We start from the raw sequence: 18531 nt of genomic DNA, 5'->3' as shown, positions 1-18531 counted from the left end.
TACTTGCTGTTTAAAGTTTGGTACTAAAGGGCCAAGTGTGTGCCAAAAAATGTCCCCACACAATTAGACCACCAGCAGCCTCAAGACACTCACACGGCAGGATCTATCCGTGCTCTCATGTTGTTTAACCCAACGTCTGACGTCTGCAGAAAACAAGACTCATCAAGACGGAACATTTTTCTGCATACCTTTGTTGTAATGAGTTATTTGGGTTATCGTCTTACCTGTCTTGCCTTCCTATCAACTTGAAGAAGACTGGCTATTATGCAGAGCACCTCTGCTCAGTGGATATTTTCTGTTTTTCAGACTAGTAGTAGTAATTTAATTAAAAAAAAAACTCAAGATAAAAATTATTAAAAGAAAATCAATTCTACAAATAGGAAAATATAGAACAACAGAAAGAGCAGCATGTTCACAATGGACTTGACAGAAACTACGAGGCACCTCAGACTTGACTAAAAGGTGAGTTTCGAGAAATGATTGCCGCTTTCTGGATGAGCCCCGCAAAGTCTTGTCAACTTGGGTTCTTAGTCAAGAGCTGGGGTCTGAAAGAAGTTTGGAGGAGGACCTCAGTGACCTAGAGCCACAGTATGGTATTAGTACTATTGTTCTATATTGTGGTGCTGGCTGATCCATCGAGTGCTTTACAAGCAAATGATAAATAAATTAAATCTGTGATTTAAGATCATCCCAAAAAGTCAAACGTTTCATGCCATTATCGACTAATGTGGCAGAATGGCAGATCCACATGTTGGCAATAATAAATATTTTCTCTTTGAGAGATGTAGCCAAAGAGTAACATGTAACGAGAGAGAAAAGGGAATAAAAGAGGACCTAAGATGGAGCCTTGAGGAGCGCCACATTTAATGTATTTTCTGTAAGAATATAATTATAGGCCTGGAAACCAATGTCCCTTCTTTAGTTTGGGACATTTGTTTCCAGGTCCATGGACTATTGCTTTTACCAAGGTATACCTCATAAACTGGCAACAGAGTGTAAGGTTAGTTTTGATACTCTTTTTTTCGCTTTTTATATTTACATATTTGCCAAAGTCACATACGAGTGGGGATTTTACAAAAAATATATATATATATTTTGTAATTGAGTTTCTACAATATTTGCTAGTTTTCCATAAGTCAATTTTTCATGTATGTTGTACATCTTAGAGCAGTGACTAATAACACATGATTTTTACATTCAGACATCCAAACCGCCACACATTTTATGATTAACAGTGTGAAGGGAAAGTATTAGGGATGTAAATGTAACAGCCTTGCAAATTGCACACCCTGTTTCGCTGTAGGATTATATGGAGAAGCTGGTAGCTCAGATTCCTCCAAGATTTTGCAAGTTGTTCACACTTAAGGTTGGGCTACCGTTACTTTGACCTCTTGGTGAGACAAATATAAATATATATAACTCCATCCATCCATTTCCACTTCTGTCATGGGGCCAGGTGGGGTACACCCAGGACATGTTACCAGTCTTCTGGAGAGCTACATATGCCGTATAGCGCATAGAAACTGTTATGCCATAGCAGATCATCTGCCTCTGGCTCTCACCCCAACTTTCCTCTGCATGTCCTTCTTGACTCTGTCCACTATCCCTCCTCAGCACATGTCCAAACTAACTATGTCTCCAAACTGTTCAACCTGAACTATCAATCTGATTAACTAATCTAATCCTGGCCACTCCTGATGAAATTGTCAACATCTTCAACTCTGGCACCTCCAGCCTCCTGTCTTCATGTTAGTGTGCCACCGTCTTCGTACCATACATCACAGTGGATCTCACTATCTAAGTTTCCGTGAACCATGCCTGCAATAACACAAAATCTCTAATATAGCCTTTTCTATGAGAGCTCTACTATACGCAATACTACAACTAGTATAATAATTATTATTATTATTATTATTTACCTGAGCTCAAAATCATAAATTTCCTCCGCTCCACCAGAGGGCGCTAAAATATAAAAACAAAAACAAAGGGAGAAAAACACGTGGGCCTAACCGGACGACAAACACACTTCCTCCCGCAAAAACCCCGCCTCCGCGTTTCCATGCATTGGCGCGCTTCGCCTCTGTGGCCGTGGCTCGTCGCTCCTCCCCGGGTGGTGGTGCTACAGCTGCTAGTAGACTGACTGTAGCGGGCTGCGGGTGAAAACACAGCAGGCATGAGTGCAGCGGGTAGCGCTCGGCCCGGTTCGGTCCAGCAGGGACTTAAAGAGGCTCTGATCGAGACGCTGACGGCCATCCTGTCCCCGGTCCAAGAAGTGCGCGCCGCCGCGGAGGAGCAGATCAAAGTGCTGGAAGTGACAGAGGGTGAGTGGCAGCCGGGGTCTGAACAGCGCTTTGAGAAGTTAACCGGGGTGTTGTCGCTTATTAACGTGGGCCTCCGCTTCGCGCCCAGCGACCAGCTGACGGCCGCCGTTATTGGGGCTAACTTTGTGACTAAGCTAGCAGTCGTTACGTTAGCTGAGCGACTGTCCTGGCTCCCCGGAGCAAACATTAGGCCACATTTCCAGGAGTTGGTGATGATTAAAATAATGTGATGATTGGGTTTCGAGACTGGCCGGTTGCTTTGCTCAGGCGATCGGTTCGGACTGCCGGATGTGTCACAAGTGTGGTCAGTAGCTCGGACCTAGTTACCAAGTTTGATGAAGCACATGGGAGCTGTGTGCACCCCGGCCTCAGCAGCACGGCGGCGGGATCGACTCTGGGTTCAACATCTGCGTCAGTAAACCAAAGGGAAAGACAAGAGTCGCGTGGTCTTTTCAGCCAGGTGCGCGTGAACATCTTGATAAAAAATATCACCACTTTATTCTGTCTCTCTCTTTTTTTGAGAGCAGCTACTTTGGTCACGTTCACGCAAACTCCAAAATCCGCCGTTTGACCGCCCGGACAATAGTGGATTCGCCGCCTGCCCAATTTTAAACATTCATTAATTGCGCCGTCACTATGGTAACAATCGAATGCCTTACTGACAGATTGTTTTTTCCCGCGAAGATGTGTCCCGGGGGGCAGGGGCTTTGCCCAGACTTCCAGCTTCCTGCACCATCAGGACCAGCAGGGAGGGCAGCACACACAGGATGGCCAATGAAAGAGCTGCTAGTGTTTCAGATGGAGTGGGAAAAGTCTGAGGCTTCAGTGAGGAAACCATCAAAGTCACAGATTGTGTGTCAGAATTGTATTAATGAGGGGGGAAAAGAAAGTAGTAGTGATGCTTTTACTTAGAACATGTTAATGTAGATCCTGAAGTAATCTTGTGTTTTTTTGATAGGGAAATAAAAAGACACTTTCTGTCTCATTTTTTTAGTAAATTTGGACAGATGGATACTGTAGCCAGGGGGTGTAGCTCTGACTCTGCTAGACCTCCCATTGTTTGTCCTGCAGTCCTCGTGCTGCTGGTGAAAGGCTAATTGTGCGCACTGATGTCGGCTGTACTGCAGTATCGCAGCGAGCCGACCCTTTCCGCTGGCCCCGCTCTAAGGCAGCCACGCTATGGGATTGTCAGCACTAACATTGTCTTCTGGCGCCTGATGTCACCCTGATGTCTTTGGCGCCCTGCATGCCAGGTTCAGACTAAAGCTCGAGTTTTTCCCTCTGCCTGTACGGTGTGTCTCATGTCTCTTACTTAATGTCACACACTGATCCCTTGTCATCCTGTTGCTGCTGAAGGATGCATATTTTCATATTTTGCCAGGCTCTTTAAACCATAGTGAAAATTAATAATGGAAATGTGTAGGATTAGCAAAAACCTCATTTATAAATTCAGTATTTATGCATTTACTTGTGTATTTATATCCTGTTGTCCTTGTTGATTTGTTCACATTGCAGAGTTCGGCGTCCACTTGGCAGAACTCACAGTCGACCCTCAGGGAGCACTTGCCATTCGTCAGGTGAGCAGGAGAGAAAGTGAAAAAGAAAAAAATGAACCTTTACAACAAACACCACTTTTTCTGTTGTTCCTCATCATTTTCTTGTTTGTGTGGTTGGCTGTGGTACAGTTGGCATCCGTCATCCTGAAGCAGTATGTGGAGACTCACTGGTGTTCCCAATCGGAGAAGTTCAGGCCTCCTGAAACCACAGATCAGGTAAATCCTGCTTCATCCTCAATCTCAGGAAGCATGTTCAGACATCTCAAACACTTTTAATTATGTTGCAAATTCAAACTTTAGCTACATCATTTCTCACTCATTATGACAATGAAAAAAAACATGTTTTAGGCCTGCTCTGCTTCAGGCACTGCTCATCACCTGGCTAGTATTATTCCAACAGTGCAATGGCAAAATGATGATTCATCATTATTGATCTATAGGCCACATGGTGCCTATAGTATCTGAGAGGTGGCTGCCCGCTCAGAGAAGTATAATAACTTATCCATAATTGAGAAGAAGTAACAGCAATGCTTATAAATCCTGCAGTGGTATTTAATTTGCCCTTTTTAAGAACAGCCTATGGTATCCATCCTCGTCTCAAAGAAGGAAAGTAATTGTAAAAGTGACCTATGTCTGATTATTAGTAAGTATAATCAGTGGTCAGAGTGAGGGAGGGGAGGAGCCGATCACCCGACTCTACACCCCTGTTACACGATTGAAGCCAAAGCGAGTCGGACTCTTGTTGTTCCCCTCCAGGCGAAAGCCGCCATCAGGGAGCTGCTGCCCAGCGGTCTGCGGGAGTCCATCAGCAAAGTCCGCTCCAGTGTTGCGTACGCCGTGTCGGCCATCGCCCACTGGGACTGGCCTGAGGCGTGGCCGCAGCTCTTCACCCTCCTGATGGAGATGCTGGTCAGCGGAGACGTTAATGCCGTGCACGGGGCCATGAGGGTGCTCACGGGTATGTAGTAACATATAAATAACACAATAAGTCTTTATCTCCTTAGGGAATTTTAAAGGTTGCACAAACATTTGATCCGTTTTGGAAGTCGACGCTTAAAGTGACTGTGATCTCAGGAGCAGTTGTGTTTTTTTGTTGTTTATTTTTTGAGCTTAGACTACAGCTAAGTTTTTGAAGATTAGCTTTATGCATTTCCATTTTTCAGAGTCTTTTGTTTACAACTTTTTTTTTTTTTTTTGCAGAGTTTACTCGAGAGGTGACAGACACCCAGATGCCGCTAGTAGCTCCAGTCATCTTACCAGAGATGTATAAGATCTTTACCATGGCAGAGGTACTCCTATATCTCCTTATGTGCTCCTTATCTCTATCAGTATTGAGCCTCTGGATGCAGGCACACATTTTACAGCTGTCAGTCTGAACAGTCCTATTTTCTGTGACTGTCATTAATGACTGTGCATTGCATTTGTGTGATACACCAGCATGGATCGCCTCCCTGAACTGTTTTCACTGTTGCAGGTTTACAGTATTCGTACTCGCTCCAGAGCAGTGGAGATATTCACCACCTGTGCCAACCTGATCTGTGCTATTGAAGAGCTTGAAAAGGTGAGGCGGGGTCAGCAAACGTTTCAGTTTTAAGTCGATGGCCTTTCAAAAAGGCTTCTACTCATACATCACTTTTATATCTGCATTAAAGCGGAAGGTATGGACCTGAGTCGCTGTTGCTGTGTTTTTTAATAATCGTTCTTATTGACCTGGGTGTAGGGTGCAGCCAAAGCGTTGATCTTCCCTGTGGTGCAGCAGTTCACAGAAGCGTTTGTCCAAGCCCTGCAGATGCCCGATGGGCCCACGTCTGATAGCGGCCTCAAGATGGAAGTCCTCAAGGTGAGAAACTCTGTGCACTTGGAGCTTTTTGCAGGACTGATTATGATCTGCAAACGTTAAGTCAGTCTTTTAGTTTTCTTTTTGTCTGTGGCTACTTTCCAGGGTTCAAATCCTTGTTTTCTTTGCTTATTCGTCTCACAGGCAGTGACAGCATTGGTAAAGAACTTCCCCAAACCCATGGTGTCCTCCATGCAGCAGATATTACCCATTGTGTGGAATACACTGACTGAAAGCGCAGCTTTATATCCTTTACAATGTCATCTATGTGATAGCTGTTTCCTCGCTCCCAGCAATCGTTTGAAGAGCATTTGTTTTAGGGCTGAAGGAACACTTCTTACCTCGAGGTTTGACTTCCTTTTGGGCATCTTGCAGATAGACAGGTCATTTGCTGTGACTTGTGATCTCTTGTTTATTTAACAGTTTCTCTAAACCACTAATCCACATTACTGTCGCAGTTTTTAATGTATGGAAATCACCTGCTTACTCAGCAGGATCAAAACCTCCTTTGACATACTTAAAGAAGCACTGGGGTGTGACGAGGTAATGGACTTCACAGACAAGCTGTCTGTATAGGGTCATCTCATATAATAATTAAATTTACAGCCATTAATGAGAGAAAAACGTTTTTGTGAGTGCATTGATCCTTAACCAGATCTTCACTTATGTGAGAACAGAAGTGAACGACACAGAGGAAGTGGACGACCCAGTAGACTCAGACGGTGAGCAGAATTCAAGTCTTGCTGCGTTACACATGGTTAATATTGTTATCCACTTATTTATTTATTTGGTTGCTTGTTTTTTTTTTGCAGGTGAGGTTTTGGGCTTCGAGAATTTGGTGTTCAGCATCTTTGAGTTTGTCCACACGCTGCTGGAGAACAACAAGTTTAAGAGCACGGTGAGGAAGGCGCTGCCTGAACTCATCTATTACATCATCCTGTACATGCAGATCACTGAGGACCAGGTGAGAAACGACTGCAACATCTGGTAGAAGATGCACGCATAGGTGGAAGTAAAAAAGAAAAAACTAAGTATATTTGTGTTGTTTCTCTTCAGATCAAAGTGTGGACAGCTAACCCGCAGCAGTTTGTGGAGGACGAGGATGATGACACCTTCTCCTACTCTGTCAGGATCTCTGCTCAGGACCTGCTGCTGGTGAGAGAACAACAAAACAAATTATCACTGCTTAGTAGGGGTGCAACGATACACAAAATTCAGGGTTTGGTTCGATACTTTGGTGTCACGGTTCGATATTTTTTCGATGCAAAAAAATGTTCATGCCTTTTAATTTGTCATTTATTAAAATTATAAATATATATTTTAACTCAAAAGTACAGTTTTTAAATTTAATGTTGCTGAAACAACAAAGTAATAAAAAAATAAATCTATCTGATCGAGGAATCACTCATCTTTGGAAAAGAGAGTTTATTACAGAGAAATGTCTCTTTCCAAAATAAAAGCTATACTATATGCTTCTTCTGGGCTATATTCTCAGCAGCATATTAAACATATCAGGTCCCCATAAGGAGAATCATGTGCTAACGGCTGTCTAAATGACTCGGCTAAAGTTTGTAGCATGCGTGCTTGTTGTTTTTGTCTGCTTCCACTTGTCTTTGCACTAGGATGATGTCACGTAAATGTGCAGTCATATTCGTTGTGTTCCCACTAGCGCTGTCCGCGTTAATCTCGTTGAAATGACATTAACGCCGTAACGCGGCAAATCTCCGTTAACGAGCTACTGCGGATCGCCCCGTGCGTGGGGCTGGACGGCGTCAAGACGTTAACAAGCTAACTGCGCTAACGCACTAGTTCCCTACAATTGAGCATTGCGTGGCACATCCAACATACTGTTTTACTTTAGTCCATGACGCGCTTACCTTCAGGGTCATACTTCACATGAAAACCAAAATAGGTCCAAAGGCCAGATCTGAATGAGGGTGGGGGAGGTTCAATTTGCCATGTTGCAACTAGCTTAGCTTCTGTCTCGCTAGCTTGCACTGCACTCAGTGCAGCCTAGGCGGAGTAGTCGAACACAGATCCACTGAGCGCTCAACACAGACAGCATCGTAAGAAGAAAAGTTGATAAAATAAAATTTAAAAATTGTATTGTTCATACATATGCCTACCGACCGAAAGCACTGTGTTGAACGGTTCAATATCGATATGAGTATTGTTGCACCCCTACTGCTTAGGTAAAGCAATCTTATTGGATAAAGGTCTCAGGTATGAGGGCTGTTATTTAATTGGCTGACAGATGACGGCTGCTTTTAAACACAGCTAGGAACTTTTTTTGTAAATTAACAGCCTCCTTGATCTAGTTTAGTTTGACTGACTTGAGCCATTTCAGTTCCAAGATGGTTATAGAGATGTATTTCAATAAGTTTGCAGGTTTTATCTTACAACTTTCAGTTATTATTTATATAAAATGAAAAAGAATTACAAGAAGTCGAACTTATCTGAGGCTGTAAAGCAGAGAACATGAGGACGTGTGTGTCTGCCAGGCAGCTGTATTTAGACTGAGGGAAACAATCCTCTTGGCTCTGCTTTTTCTTCTCCTACACACACACACGACCTCCACAGACACTGGAGGCAGATTTTAAAGCTGTGAAAGAAATGGGAACAGTTTTGTTTTTGTTTTGTTTGTGTTATGATAGAAGAGGTTAGATCTGTGCAGTCAAACACATCCAGAAGTTTGTTGTGGTGTCAAAGTCGTACTTGCTCATCATCTCGCTTTTCAGCCTGGGGTTCGCCCTGATCAGGTGTATCATGACGGTAACCTTTGACCTCTTTTTGCAGGCCGTCGCTGCAGAGTTTCAGAATGAGAGCGCAGCAGCGCTGGCAGCAGCTGCAACCAGACACTTCCAGGAGGCAGAGCAGGCTAAAAACAGTGGCAATGAGCACTGGTGAGGGCAGACTCGGTCACAGCCAGTCTGGCTTTCTTTGTTTTCGCTTTCTGTTCCTTATGTTGCTTTTATTTTAAAACAGGTGGAAGATCCACGAGGCCTGCATGTTGGCCCTCGGCTCAGTCAAGACCATCATCACAGAGAACGTGAAAAATGGCCGCATCCAGTTTGACATGCACGCTTTTTTGGCCGGCGTTGTCCTGGGTGATCTCAACCTGACGCGTGAGTCCGGTCAGCAGAAAAACAGGAACAAAGCTCCTGAGTTTTTTCTGCAAGAGCGTGGAACTTCTGACGAGAACTAACTTTGAGTCCTTTGTTATATCTCTGACCTCGAATGATCTAACAAGCCGTGAAATTCCCCCATAAACTATAAAAGACTGCATTTTAATATTTTAGGGTTTTTTTAACAAGTCAAACATGAAAATGGTTATTTCACTCTTTATGTTTCTCACCTCATCTTGCTTGTTTTTTCTTTCCCAGCGGCGTCTCCCTTCCTTCTCGGTCGTGCTCTGTGGGCGGCCAGTCGCTTCACAGCCGCCATGTCTCCCGAGGTCATCCAGCAGTTTCTCCAGGTCACAGTCAGCGGCCTCCATGACTGCCGGCCGCCCTCCGTCCGCATCTCCGCGGTCAGGGCCATCTGGGGGTGAGCTAGCCGTTCATAATTGTAACCAGGTCACCGCCAAAAGAAAACCATCCTTTTATTTTGTGATTGAACAACTTTGTCTTGGTCCACGGTACAGGTTGTAGCCTGTTACATTAGGGAGCTGTTTAAAAAAGCAGGCAGGTATCTCAGATTTGCACAAAACCTGGGAACAGAAGGAAAACCACTATCCTAGACTTGTGCGAATCTCATAAAAGATTTCTAAAGGAAACCTCTAAATGTCCACTTTCAAGCATCTTGCTCTCTGTGGGTCTGCCATGCCATCATCAGTGACTTCAGGAAGTTACTCAGCCACAACATAAATTAGTAAGGATGCAACGATACCAATTTTTTCAAACCGATACGATACCAATACTTGGATCTGAGTACTTGCCGATACAGAGTACGAAAACCGATACTTCTACCACACACACACACACACACAAATACAATTAATTGGAAGACAGGTTTTATTATATTCCCTGTCGATAAAAATTAAAATCTTAATAAAAATGACCACAAAAAAATTTCAAGTGAAAAATAAGCACTTCTGTTAAATTATTGCAGAGTCTCCACATTGTAATTTTACGAAATATCACTGAACTATTGGCACTGTCTCGAGCTTTCAGAATAATAAATAAACACTTCTGTTTGGAATAAAATAAATACAAATTAGGTTTGCGAATAAAATAAACTTTTAAATTATTGCAGAGTGTCCATATTGTAAACAAACAAACAAAATAATTATTATTAAATAAATAATAAAATATAAAAAATTATAAAATAAATAATAAATAAAATAATAATTGGCCCCCTAGTGGCCAATCTAAAAAACTACAACAGAAATGACAAGCCACCCTCTGATTAATGAAATAAGTTGGTATCGGTTCATGGTATCGGTTAACTTTTACGAGTATGAGTACACACACATTTTACAGTATCGGTATCGGTGCATCCCTATAAATTAGTTAAACTATTTAAGTGATATTAAGATAACTGACTAGTGGCTGTATGCTTAACTTTACCGAACACGTTGATTTCTCGTCTAAATTTCAACAGGTAATCAGATAAGTTCACTTTTTTCAGCAGCTGTGCAGTTGGGTTTTATGTTTCGCAGGTTTTTCGCATCATATCGTATCCTTTCCTCATCTGAACTTGAGTTGTTTCATGGTTTCTGTGCTTGTTAGTTTCGTCCATCACTAAAATATGAAACAGATCATGAAGTAGAGCCAACAGTCCCGCATGAAAAGGTGTTACCTCAAAGCAGTGACTGCAAAGTTAAAAAAATATTAAGGATGCTGCGTTCATGTCTCCAGGTACTGCGATCAGCTGAAACTGTCGGAGAGCACACACGTCATTCAGCCCTTCCTCCCCAGCATCCTAGAGGGACTGGTTCAACTGGCCGCCCAGTTCAGCTCTGAGGTGCTGACGCTGGTCATGGAGACGCTGTGCATCGTCTGCACCGTTAACCCGGCGTTCACCACCAGCGCTGAGAATAAGATCTGCCCCCTCACCATTGCCATTTTCCTTAAATATAACAACGGTACTTGACTCACACCTTCTTTGACTGTTGAACTAAATTCCCAGCATGCTCTGGTCATCAGCACCTGGTTGCAGTTGTACAAGCTTTTCCAAGCAAAGTGCTTCCCGGATGAGGACACGATGTGATAAGATTTGTCTCCTCGTGTCCTCAGACCCTGTGGTGGCATCCCTGGCTCAGGACATCTTTAAGGAACTGGCACAGATTGAAGGCTGTCAGGGCCCCATGCAGATGCGTCTCATCCCCACGCTTATCAGCATCATGCAGGCTCCACATGACAAGATCCCCACCGGACTGTGCGCTGTAAGTACCGGGTGGCATATACAAAGCTGTTCAGAGATTACGAGGTGCAATAATGTGTGTCAGTCTGCTTTTATAAAATAATTTGTTATGTTAGTTCAAAATAACTTATTTGAAATGATTGCACAGTGACGTTTGCCACATTTAAAGAAGAAAAAGTATCCAAGTAAGAGTCTTCATGTAACAGTGGGCATAAGTATTGCTTCAGTCAGCGTGCAGACCAACAAAAACAAGAACTGGCCCAAGAAATGTGGATCAGTGGAAGCCAAAAATGCCTTTTGTGGGGTTTTTGTGTTTTAAATATGTAATACTTGACATTTTCTGCATCCAGCTGAGACGATTGCTGAGGATAGATCATGATTCTTTCTGAAAACATCGGTTTCTCTTTCTGTTCTGCTCTGTCGCAGACGTCCATTGACATCCTGACCACAGTTGTCAGAAACACCAAACCCCCTCTGTCAGAGCTGTTGGTGTGCCAAGCGTTTCCTGTGGTGGCACAGTGCACCCTGCGCACTGATGACAACGCGATAATGCAGGTAAACAAAACAAAGACTCAGCAAAAGGTCCAGAAATAATTCTGTCACACGTGGTCACTTTAACTGGGTAATATGTAGCATGTGGTGTAACACGTTGATCACTTCGCTCCTCTCTCCAGAACGGCGGTGAGTGTCTGCGGGCGTACGTCTCCATCGCTCTCGAGCAGGTTGCCCAGTGGCGGGACGACCAGGGAAACAGCGGCCTTTGGTACGTCATGCAGGTGGTCAACCAGCTGCTGGATCCCCGGACGTCCGAGTTCACTGCTGCCTTCGTGGGCAGGTTGGTGTCCACTTTAATCTCTCGGGCTGGAACTGAGCTCGGTGAGCAGCTGGATCAGATCCTCCGAGCGATTCTGAGCAAGATGCAGCAAGCCGAGACCCTCAGTGTCATGCAGGTAGGAAGGAAAGATGGTTGATGGCTTTGCCGAAGGGCCGCAGGCTGAATTTCTTTATTTTAATTGAGTTCCACTGGATGCCGGTGTCTGAACCACCTCCTGTTTCTCCTCCCTCTCCAGTCTCTGATCATGGTGTTTGCCCACCTGGTTCACTCTCAGCTGGAACCTCTGCTGGAGTTTTTGTGCAGCCTGCCTGGACCGACAGGGAAACCCGCCCTGGAGTTCGTCATGACCGAGTGGATGAGCAGGCAGCACCTTTTCTACGGGCAGTACGAGGGGAAGGTCAGGTAAGAAAACTGCAACGATTTTACTTTGGCCTACAGTGAAAGAAGATCTGAAAGGAAGAACATGAAAACCTTCAGCTTTGAGTTCAGGCTGTGTTGTGTTTTAACCCTTTAAGACCTACCATAGAACCAAGTCGGCCAGAGCTTATATTATATTTTTACATGCTGTGGAGCCATTTTTGGGAGCATTTCAAGTTGCTATACATCAATACAACCATTACAGCCCAGATTTTAATAATATGTATGCATTAAGTGCATAGTAATTACATAAATTGCAAAAAAGTGCAATAAACTGCAAAAAAATTTAAAATCATTTTTGTTTTTTTAACATATATTTCTAGTTAGAGAAATTTAAGAGGCTTATCCCTCAAAACTGTAAATACAAAAAAGGTGCACAAAATAGTTTCCCACCACAGGAAATTTATTTTAAGTCTCTTCATAGTTTTATTTTTTAAATACACCAATTTTTATATACTGCAGGAAAAACAAAAATAAATATTATAGTGCAAATTTGCAAAAAAGCAGCATATGCATCAAAATAAACTATTTCCAGCAGTGCAATATGAGTCCTAAGCATCCCAGAAACGACACAGAAAGTCATAAAGTCAAAGATAACTTTTAAAAACACCAGTATAGGCTCATGAGGCCCTGATGGTAAAAAAACTACATTTCCGCAAAATGACGTCACTTCCGGTTTCGGGCAGGTCATGGCGGACATGCGATAGTTCGCGCTGATGGACGTAGGAAGTGTTATGAACAGCTGATCGGATCGGCAAAGCGTGTTTCTGGAATATTATGTTTTTGTTGCTGCAAGTGCTTTTTATGCAGTTTTTGCAAAGTTATATGTGGAAGGAAACTGTGACCGAGGACAAGCTGATGGCATAAGATGTAAGTACAACTCCTCCGGTTTCATATGCAAAAAAATTATTGCGCTAGCTTACGTGGTTGCAGAGCTACCAGGCTAGCGTGCCCGCTCCCACCGGCTTTAAAGGGTTAAAAGTGATTTGGATGAGTGAAAGGTGGATCTCACTAAGAACCTGAATACACAAACTCTCAGCTTTGTCTATTATGGACTGTATCTGAAGAAGTGAACACCATGGTGAAAGCACTCATGCGTTTAAAACAAAAGTGCTTGTATGAATGGGTGAACAAGGCATGTTGTATAAAGCATTTTGAGAGTGTAAAAGCGATGTATAAGCACGTGTCCATTCAAATGTACTCTTTTGGATTCCTGCAGCACGGTGGCTCTCTGCAAGCTGCTGCAGCACAGTCTCAACACTGATGATAAACGTCTCCAGGACATTGTGGTGAAAGGTGAAGAAATCTACAGTCCAGACGACGGCATCCGCACACGCTCCAAATCTGCAAAGAGTAAGACACTAAATGATTTTGAACTTGAACAGAGAGACTGCTGAAAGCAGAAGTTTTATCACGAGAAAATGCAAATGTTTCGATTGAACAGATCCAGAGCGTTGGACCAACATTCCTTTGCTGGTGAAGATCTTTAAGTTGATCATTAACGAGCTTTCGACGGTAGTCGAGGCAAACGCCAGCAGGACGAACGCCGCAGACTGGAGCCAAGGTGAGTCAGTATGTACTCGTGGACCCCAGTACACCGTCACCAGAAGTCAGAAACACCACACAGGCCTGTTGGGGGAGCTCCAGTCCTTTTACAAATGCACTCATTAAATCAATTATATTTGTAGTTCCTGTTAACTCAGGTCTCTAGAAGTGCATCATGTTGGGCAGGTGACGCCTTCTTCTACTGAAAAATCGCAGTTTGTTCAGTTGTTCTATTGAATTGCTGGGACAGCAGACCTTTCAGTAACCAGCTGTTATTTCTGCTCATCTTAGATTCCAGTGGTATGTGGGAGGACCAGGGGGAGGACGAGGTGGAGGATGATGACGACGAGGACGAAGGGCTGGCGGGGCAGCTCCTTTCTGATCTCATTGCCGCTAACAAATACGGTACCAGTATCTCCTCACTGGATTTCATCTTAATTTCTTCTAAGAGCAGCTCCCTCTCTCTCTCTCAGTGTTCACGACAGAACGTTGTTTCACCTCAGCGAATAAAATGTTATTTTTATAGATGACGATTATTACGAGGACGACGATGAGGATGATCCAGATGCCTTGAAAGACCCCATATACCAGATTGACCTGCAGGTAAGTGTGTTACTTCAGATCTAAGCGTGGGCGGGACACGCTGGTTGGAGCTGTGGAGCAACAGAGAATAATAATATGAAAGCCAGCTTTTGTGTTTTTACTGCTGGAGCTGGTTTCCTCTGACATTTTATTGGCCTCTCTGTTGTCTCTCACTTAGTCAAACACAAGTCAAAGACTTCTGCTGGTTCCCTTTGAATGAGTAACAATAATTTAGATATTTATGCCAAATATCATGTGGATCGAACATTTAGTCTTCATTGATAAACTATCAATGAAGACTAAATGTTCGATCTACTTGCTCAGATTAATCTTCACTGGTTGATGCATAAGCATAAAAACATGGATTTTTGCTATTTCATAAATGAAAATGTCTGCTTGAGATAATTTAGCCTCATTTAACACAACTCTATTTACAGCGCTGTACTTTTCTTTTGGCCGTAGCTGAAATCTACTTAAGTGATGCCAACAGCATATAGTTTAATAGTTTAATCATTTATATAGCACATTTAATTACAACAGGAGCGTTGAGTGCTGTAGAAGAATACAACACACCTAAAAAAACAACAAATAACTCTCATGCTGTATTAAAAGCCAATAAATAAAAATGCGTTTTAAGATAAGATTTAAAAAGATTGACAGTGGGAGCCTGTCTGATGTGTAGGGGTAAATTATTCCACAGCTTAGGTGCTACGACTGCAAATGCTCGATCACCTCTATGAACCAGCCTCGACCTTGGTACGGCTAAAAGCAAAAGATCACTTGATCTAAGAGATCTAAGGGGGTATAAGTCTGCAGGAGTTCAGATAAATACCCGGGAGCCTGTCCATTCAGGGCTTTGTAAGTCAACAATTAAATTTTAAAATTAAATTCTGAAGCGGACAGGGAGTCAATGAAGGGAGGCAAGTACCGGGGAAATGTGTTCACATCTTTTAGTACGTGTCAGAAGACGAGCTGCAGCATTCTGGACCAACTGCAGCCTTGCCAGGCAGGTCTGGCTAACTCCAGCGTATAGGGAGTTACAATAGTTCAGCTGGGATATAATAAAAGCATGAATCGCCCGTTCAAAGTTTTTAAAAGCTAAAAATGATCTCACTTTAGATAAAAGCCTGAGTTTGAAGAAAGACCGCTGTACGACTGAGCTAATTTGTTTTTCAAAGGTGAAATTGCTGTCAAATATAACCCCCAAATTTTTGGCATGTGATTTGACAAAAGGCTCAAGGCTGTGCAGGTTAAAATTAGAAGTGTTGGTCCAAAAATTATCACTTCGGTTTTGTTCTCATTGAAGTTAAGGAAATTAGAGGCCATCCAGGATTTATATCTGTGTATATATAGATTTTTAGCAGTTGCACATAAGTAAACCTCCTCACTAACTACCTTTCTGTTACCCATCGTTCAACCCGTGTAGATATTCTGCTCACGTGTTTGCAGCTTATACTGCCATCTTGAGTATCAATAGTGAGCTATTCAAAGTATTAACAAGGGAAATATGTATTGACTGTATTATGCACTTAACAGCCACTTTATTAGGTCACCTTGCTAGTACTGGGTTGTACCCATTATGCCAGCAGACATACTGTAATACATTATGTTCATATATAAGCTCCCCGAGAGGCTGCAGCCCTTAAGAGTGGCCGAGGTCATTGCTGCGAGTTGACCAGCGTTTTCTGCCTTAGATTGTCAAATCAGATGAGAAGACGCTCTAATTATAACAGAGCTTTAGGATAAAATGGCGTCAGGCCTGCTGGCTTAATGTTGGAGACGAGACACGCAATTTGCACTTTCATCTGCTGGTAAACGAGCTTTTTTCAGGATGTATGGCATCGGGTCGAGTTGTGTACTGTTGAGGAACCGAGCCATTAATAATGTGTCGGAACAACGGTGTTTACCGGCTGGTTCGTGTTGAACTGCTGCTGTAAACGGGGTAAATTGAGATAAGGCTGATAAGCCCTGTGAGTGCCGACTAAAACTGAATTCCATGAAAAAGTGCGTTATTGGTTCGGCTTTTTAAAATATGCTAATGTGCTGCTTTTCCTGTCAGTGATTACGATAAGTTCAAGGTTTGGGTTGTACAAAGAGTCGCTGTGACAGCTTTGAGACCATCTTCTGAATCCTTAAATACAAACCGTCCATTTATTTTTAGGTGGGTACAAAGACTGGCCGGAACCATTCGTGCGTTGAGTCGCGGGTGTAAAGTCACAACACCAAAATCTGATCGCTTTATCCTCGAATCCAACTGAATGTTTGAGCTGAAGCTGAAGAAATGTTTAAGTTGTTTTCCCCACAGGAGTTACCAGCTGATTACACTGATTTGACCTCCACTGTATCCTCTGTCTCCTCTTCAGGCTTACCTTACAGACTTCCTGACACAGTTCGCCCAGCAGCCGTGCTACAGCATGTTCTCAGGCCACCTCAACCAAGCCGAGAGACAAACCCTTCAGTCTATAGGCCTCTAGCCCCGCCGTCTGCAGCTCCAGCACATCATCTTCCATCATCAGCCCCGTCACATGACCCTCACAATGAATTTACAGCAAAAGAAAAAGAAAAGTTGATAAAAGAGGAGGGGGATGGGGTGGGAAGAGACTCATGCACGTGTCCATAGCTCTCCTGTTACTTCATTCTTGTGATGGGATGAAGGACTCTGTTAAAACGAGCAGCGTGGCGAGGTGAGCGACTGCACCGGTCAGTTCCCGAAGAGAGTCTCGCCATTTTGAAGGAACTTCAAACTGGCCGAGAAGGTTGAACCTTGATGTATGTACGGACTTTTTCGCCACGTGTTGTTTGTAATTTAGCCCGTTTATTTTTGTGTGTGTTTCTGTACAAACGAAACGAGCGAGGTGCGAGACGGAGAAACACTTCCAGGAGAACTTTACGTGGACTGGAGGAAAACAAAACACCGGGATGTTCGAGAGGGAGAGAAACATTGGCGGCCTTATATTCCATAAAACGGACTGTTGGCGACAGGAAATGAAGCGCTTTCAGACCCGCTGTCGTGTATCTGGGTACGGTGGGTATTTGGGAATTAACACTGTTGCCATGGTGATTCACAGCCTTGTCATTTCCTTGTACCCATTGGCGTTTGGGATGAAAACATTTCTAAATAAAAGTCCCAGCAGGACATTTTCAGAATGATCACCAGATGTCTTTGTGTCCGACTGAAACAGAAAAACGTTTCACCTACTCGGACTCTGATTGCTGACATGTCTGTTTTGACCTTTACTTTGAGTCCAGGGTGGAACAAAGCAACAAAATTATTATTAAACTACAGAATTAACAACTAATCACTGATTTAAAGCAGCGGTCCCCAACCCCCGGGCCTCGGACCGGTACCGGTCCGTGAGTCGTTTGGTACCGGGTCGCGAGAGTTGAGGCTCAGGTGTGAAATGTATAGTTTTCAGGGTTTTTATCGGTTTTCAGCGTTATTTTGTTATCGTTTTTATCGTTAACTCGGTTTTCCTGGGTCTTTTCACGTGTGTTATGAATAAATCTTCTTTTTTTCGGTACCGGTACTAGTTTTATTTTGTTGTATTTATCCGCGACACGTTAAAGGTGCGTGAAAATACTGTCGGGCATAAACCGGTCCGTGGCGCAAAAAAGGTTGGAGACCGCTGATTTAAAGAAAACAAATACAGGACTTAAGATCTCACAGGTTTGCCACAAACATAAAAGCATCGTCAGCTCAGCAGAGTGCAGTGTCTCAACAGGGCTACGTCCTGAGGCTTAAGATGCAAAATCTAAGAAGCCGGTGCTTTTCAGCTGTGGCAGATCTGGAAGCCCAAGAGGTAAAAAGAGAAAAGCAGTTCTAGTCAAAAAAAGAGGCCAAAGGGTTGTGGATATAACGCCAATATGCAAACAGATTCTTTGAAAATGAGTTTCCGGTAGATTGGTTTCTATTTTAATAGAACTCATGACTAAATTTTCAAAGAAACTCCAAAAGGATGTGATGTTCATGCTCCGGAGCTCCTTACCCCAATGCACCTTTGTGAGCAACACAAGCTAATGTGGATTTAAAAACAGAATCTGCTAATCATGAATGTCAACATGCCAAACAGCTCA

The 18531-nt window shown here is 43.3% G+C and overlaps 1 protein-coding gene across 1 annotated transcript; it reads left to right on the top strand.

The window, feature by feature from the left end:
• Positions 1-2044: 2044 nt before the first annotated feature.
• ipo9 (importin 9) lies at positions 2045-17610 on the top strand. The gene is made up of 24 exons (XM_087841004.1): positions 2045-2321; positions 3837-3898; positions 4007-4093; positions 4634-4835; positions 5078-5166; positions 5352-5438; positions 5598-5717; positions 5859-5959; positions 6378-6436; positions 6527-6678; positions 6771-6869; positions 8511-8617; positions 8700-8839; positions 9098-9260; positions 10574-10800; positions 10952-11100; positions 11505-11633; positions 11753-12028; positions 12149-12315; positions 13550-13683; positions 13775-13894; positions 14167-14280; positions 14402-14478; positions 16821-17610. Exons 1-24 carry the CDS (start codon positions 2174-2176, stop codon positions 16929-16931), a joined length of 3120 nt encoding a protein of 1039 aa, XP_087697130.1. The 5' UTR covers positions 2045-2173; the 3' UTR covers positions 16932-17610.
• Positions 17611-18531: the final 921 nt, after the last annotated feature.

This window comes from Neolamprologus brichardi, chromosome 5, assembly GCF_056152115.1.
Source record: "Neolamprologus brichardi isolate AB-2024 chromosome 5, ASM5615211v1, whole genome shotgun sequence".
NCBI classification, from domain to species: Eukaryota; Metazoa; Chordata; class Actinopteri; order Cichliformes; family Cichlidae; genus Neolamprologus; species Neolamprologus brichardi.
The sequence above is the reverse complement of the archived record's forward strand: the minus strand, read 5'-3'. Positions and strand labels throughout refer to the sequence as shown.

What these genes read in the sequence shown, in the direction of transcription:
- ipo9 (XM_087841004.1), top strand. Translation starts at nt 2,174, where the DNA reads ATGAGTGCAGCGGGTAGCGCTCGGCCCGGTTCGGTCCAGCAGGGACTT. An exon ending in CTGCTCAGGACCTGCTGCTG is followed by an intron (nt 6,870 to 8,510) that starts GTGAGAGAACAA and finishes CTCTTTTTGCAG; the next exon opens with GCCGTCGCTGCAGAGTTTCA. An exon ending in TTTCCTTAAATATAACAACG is followed by an intron (nt 10,801 to 10,951) that starts GTACTTGACTCA and finishes TCGTGTCCTCAG; the next exon opens with ACCCTGTGGTGGCATCCCTG.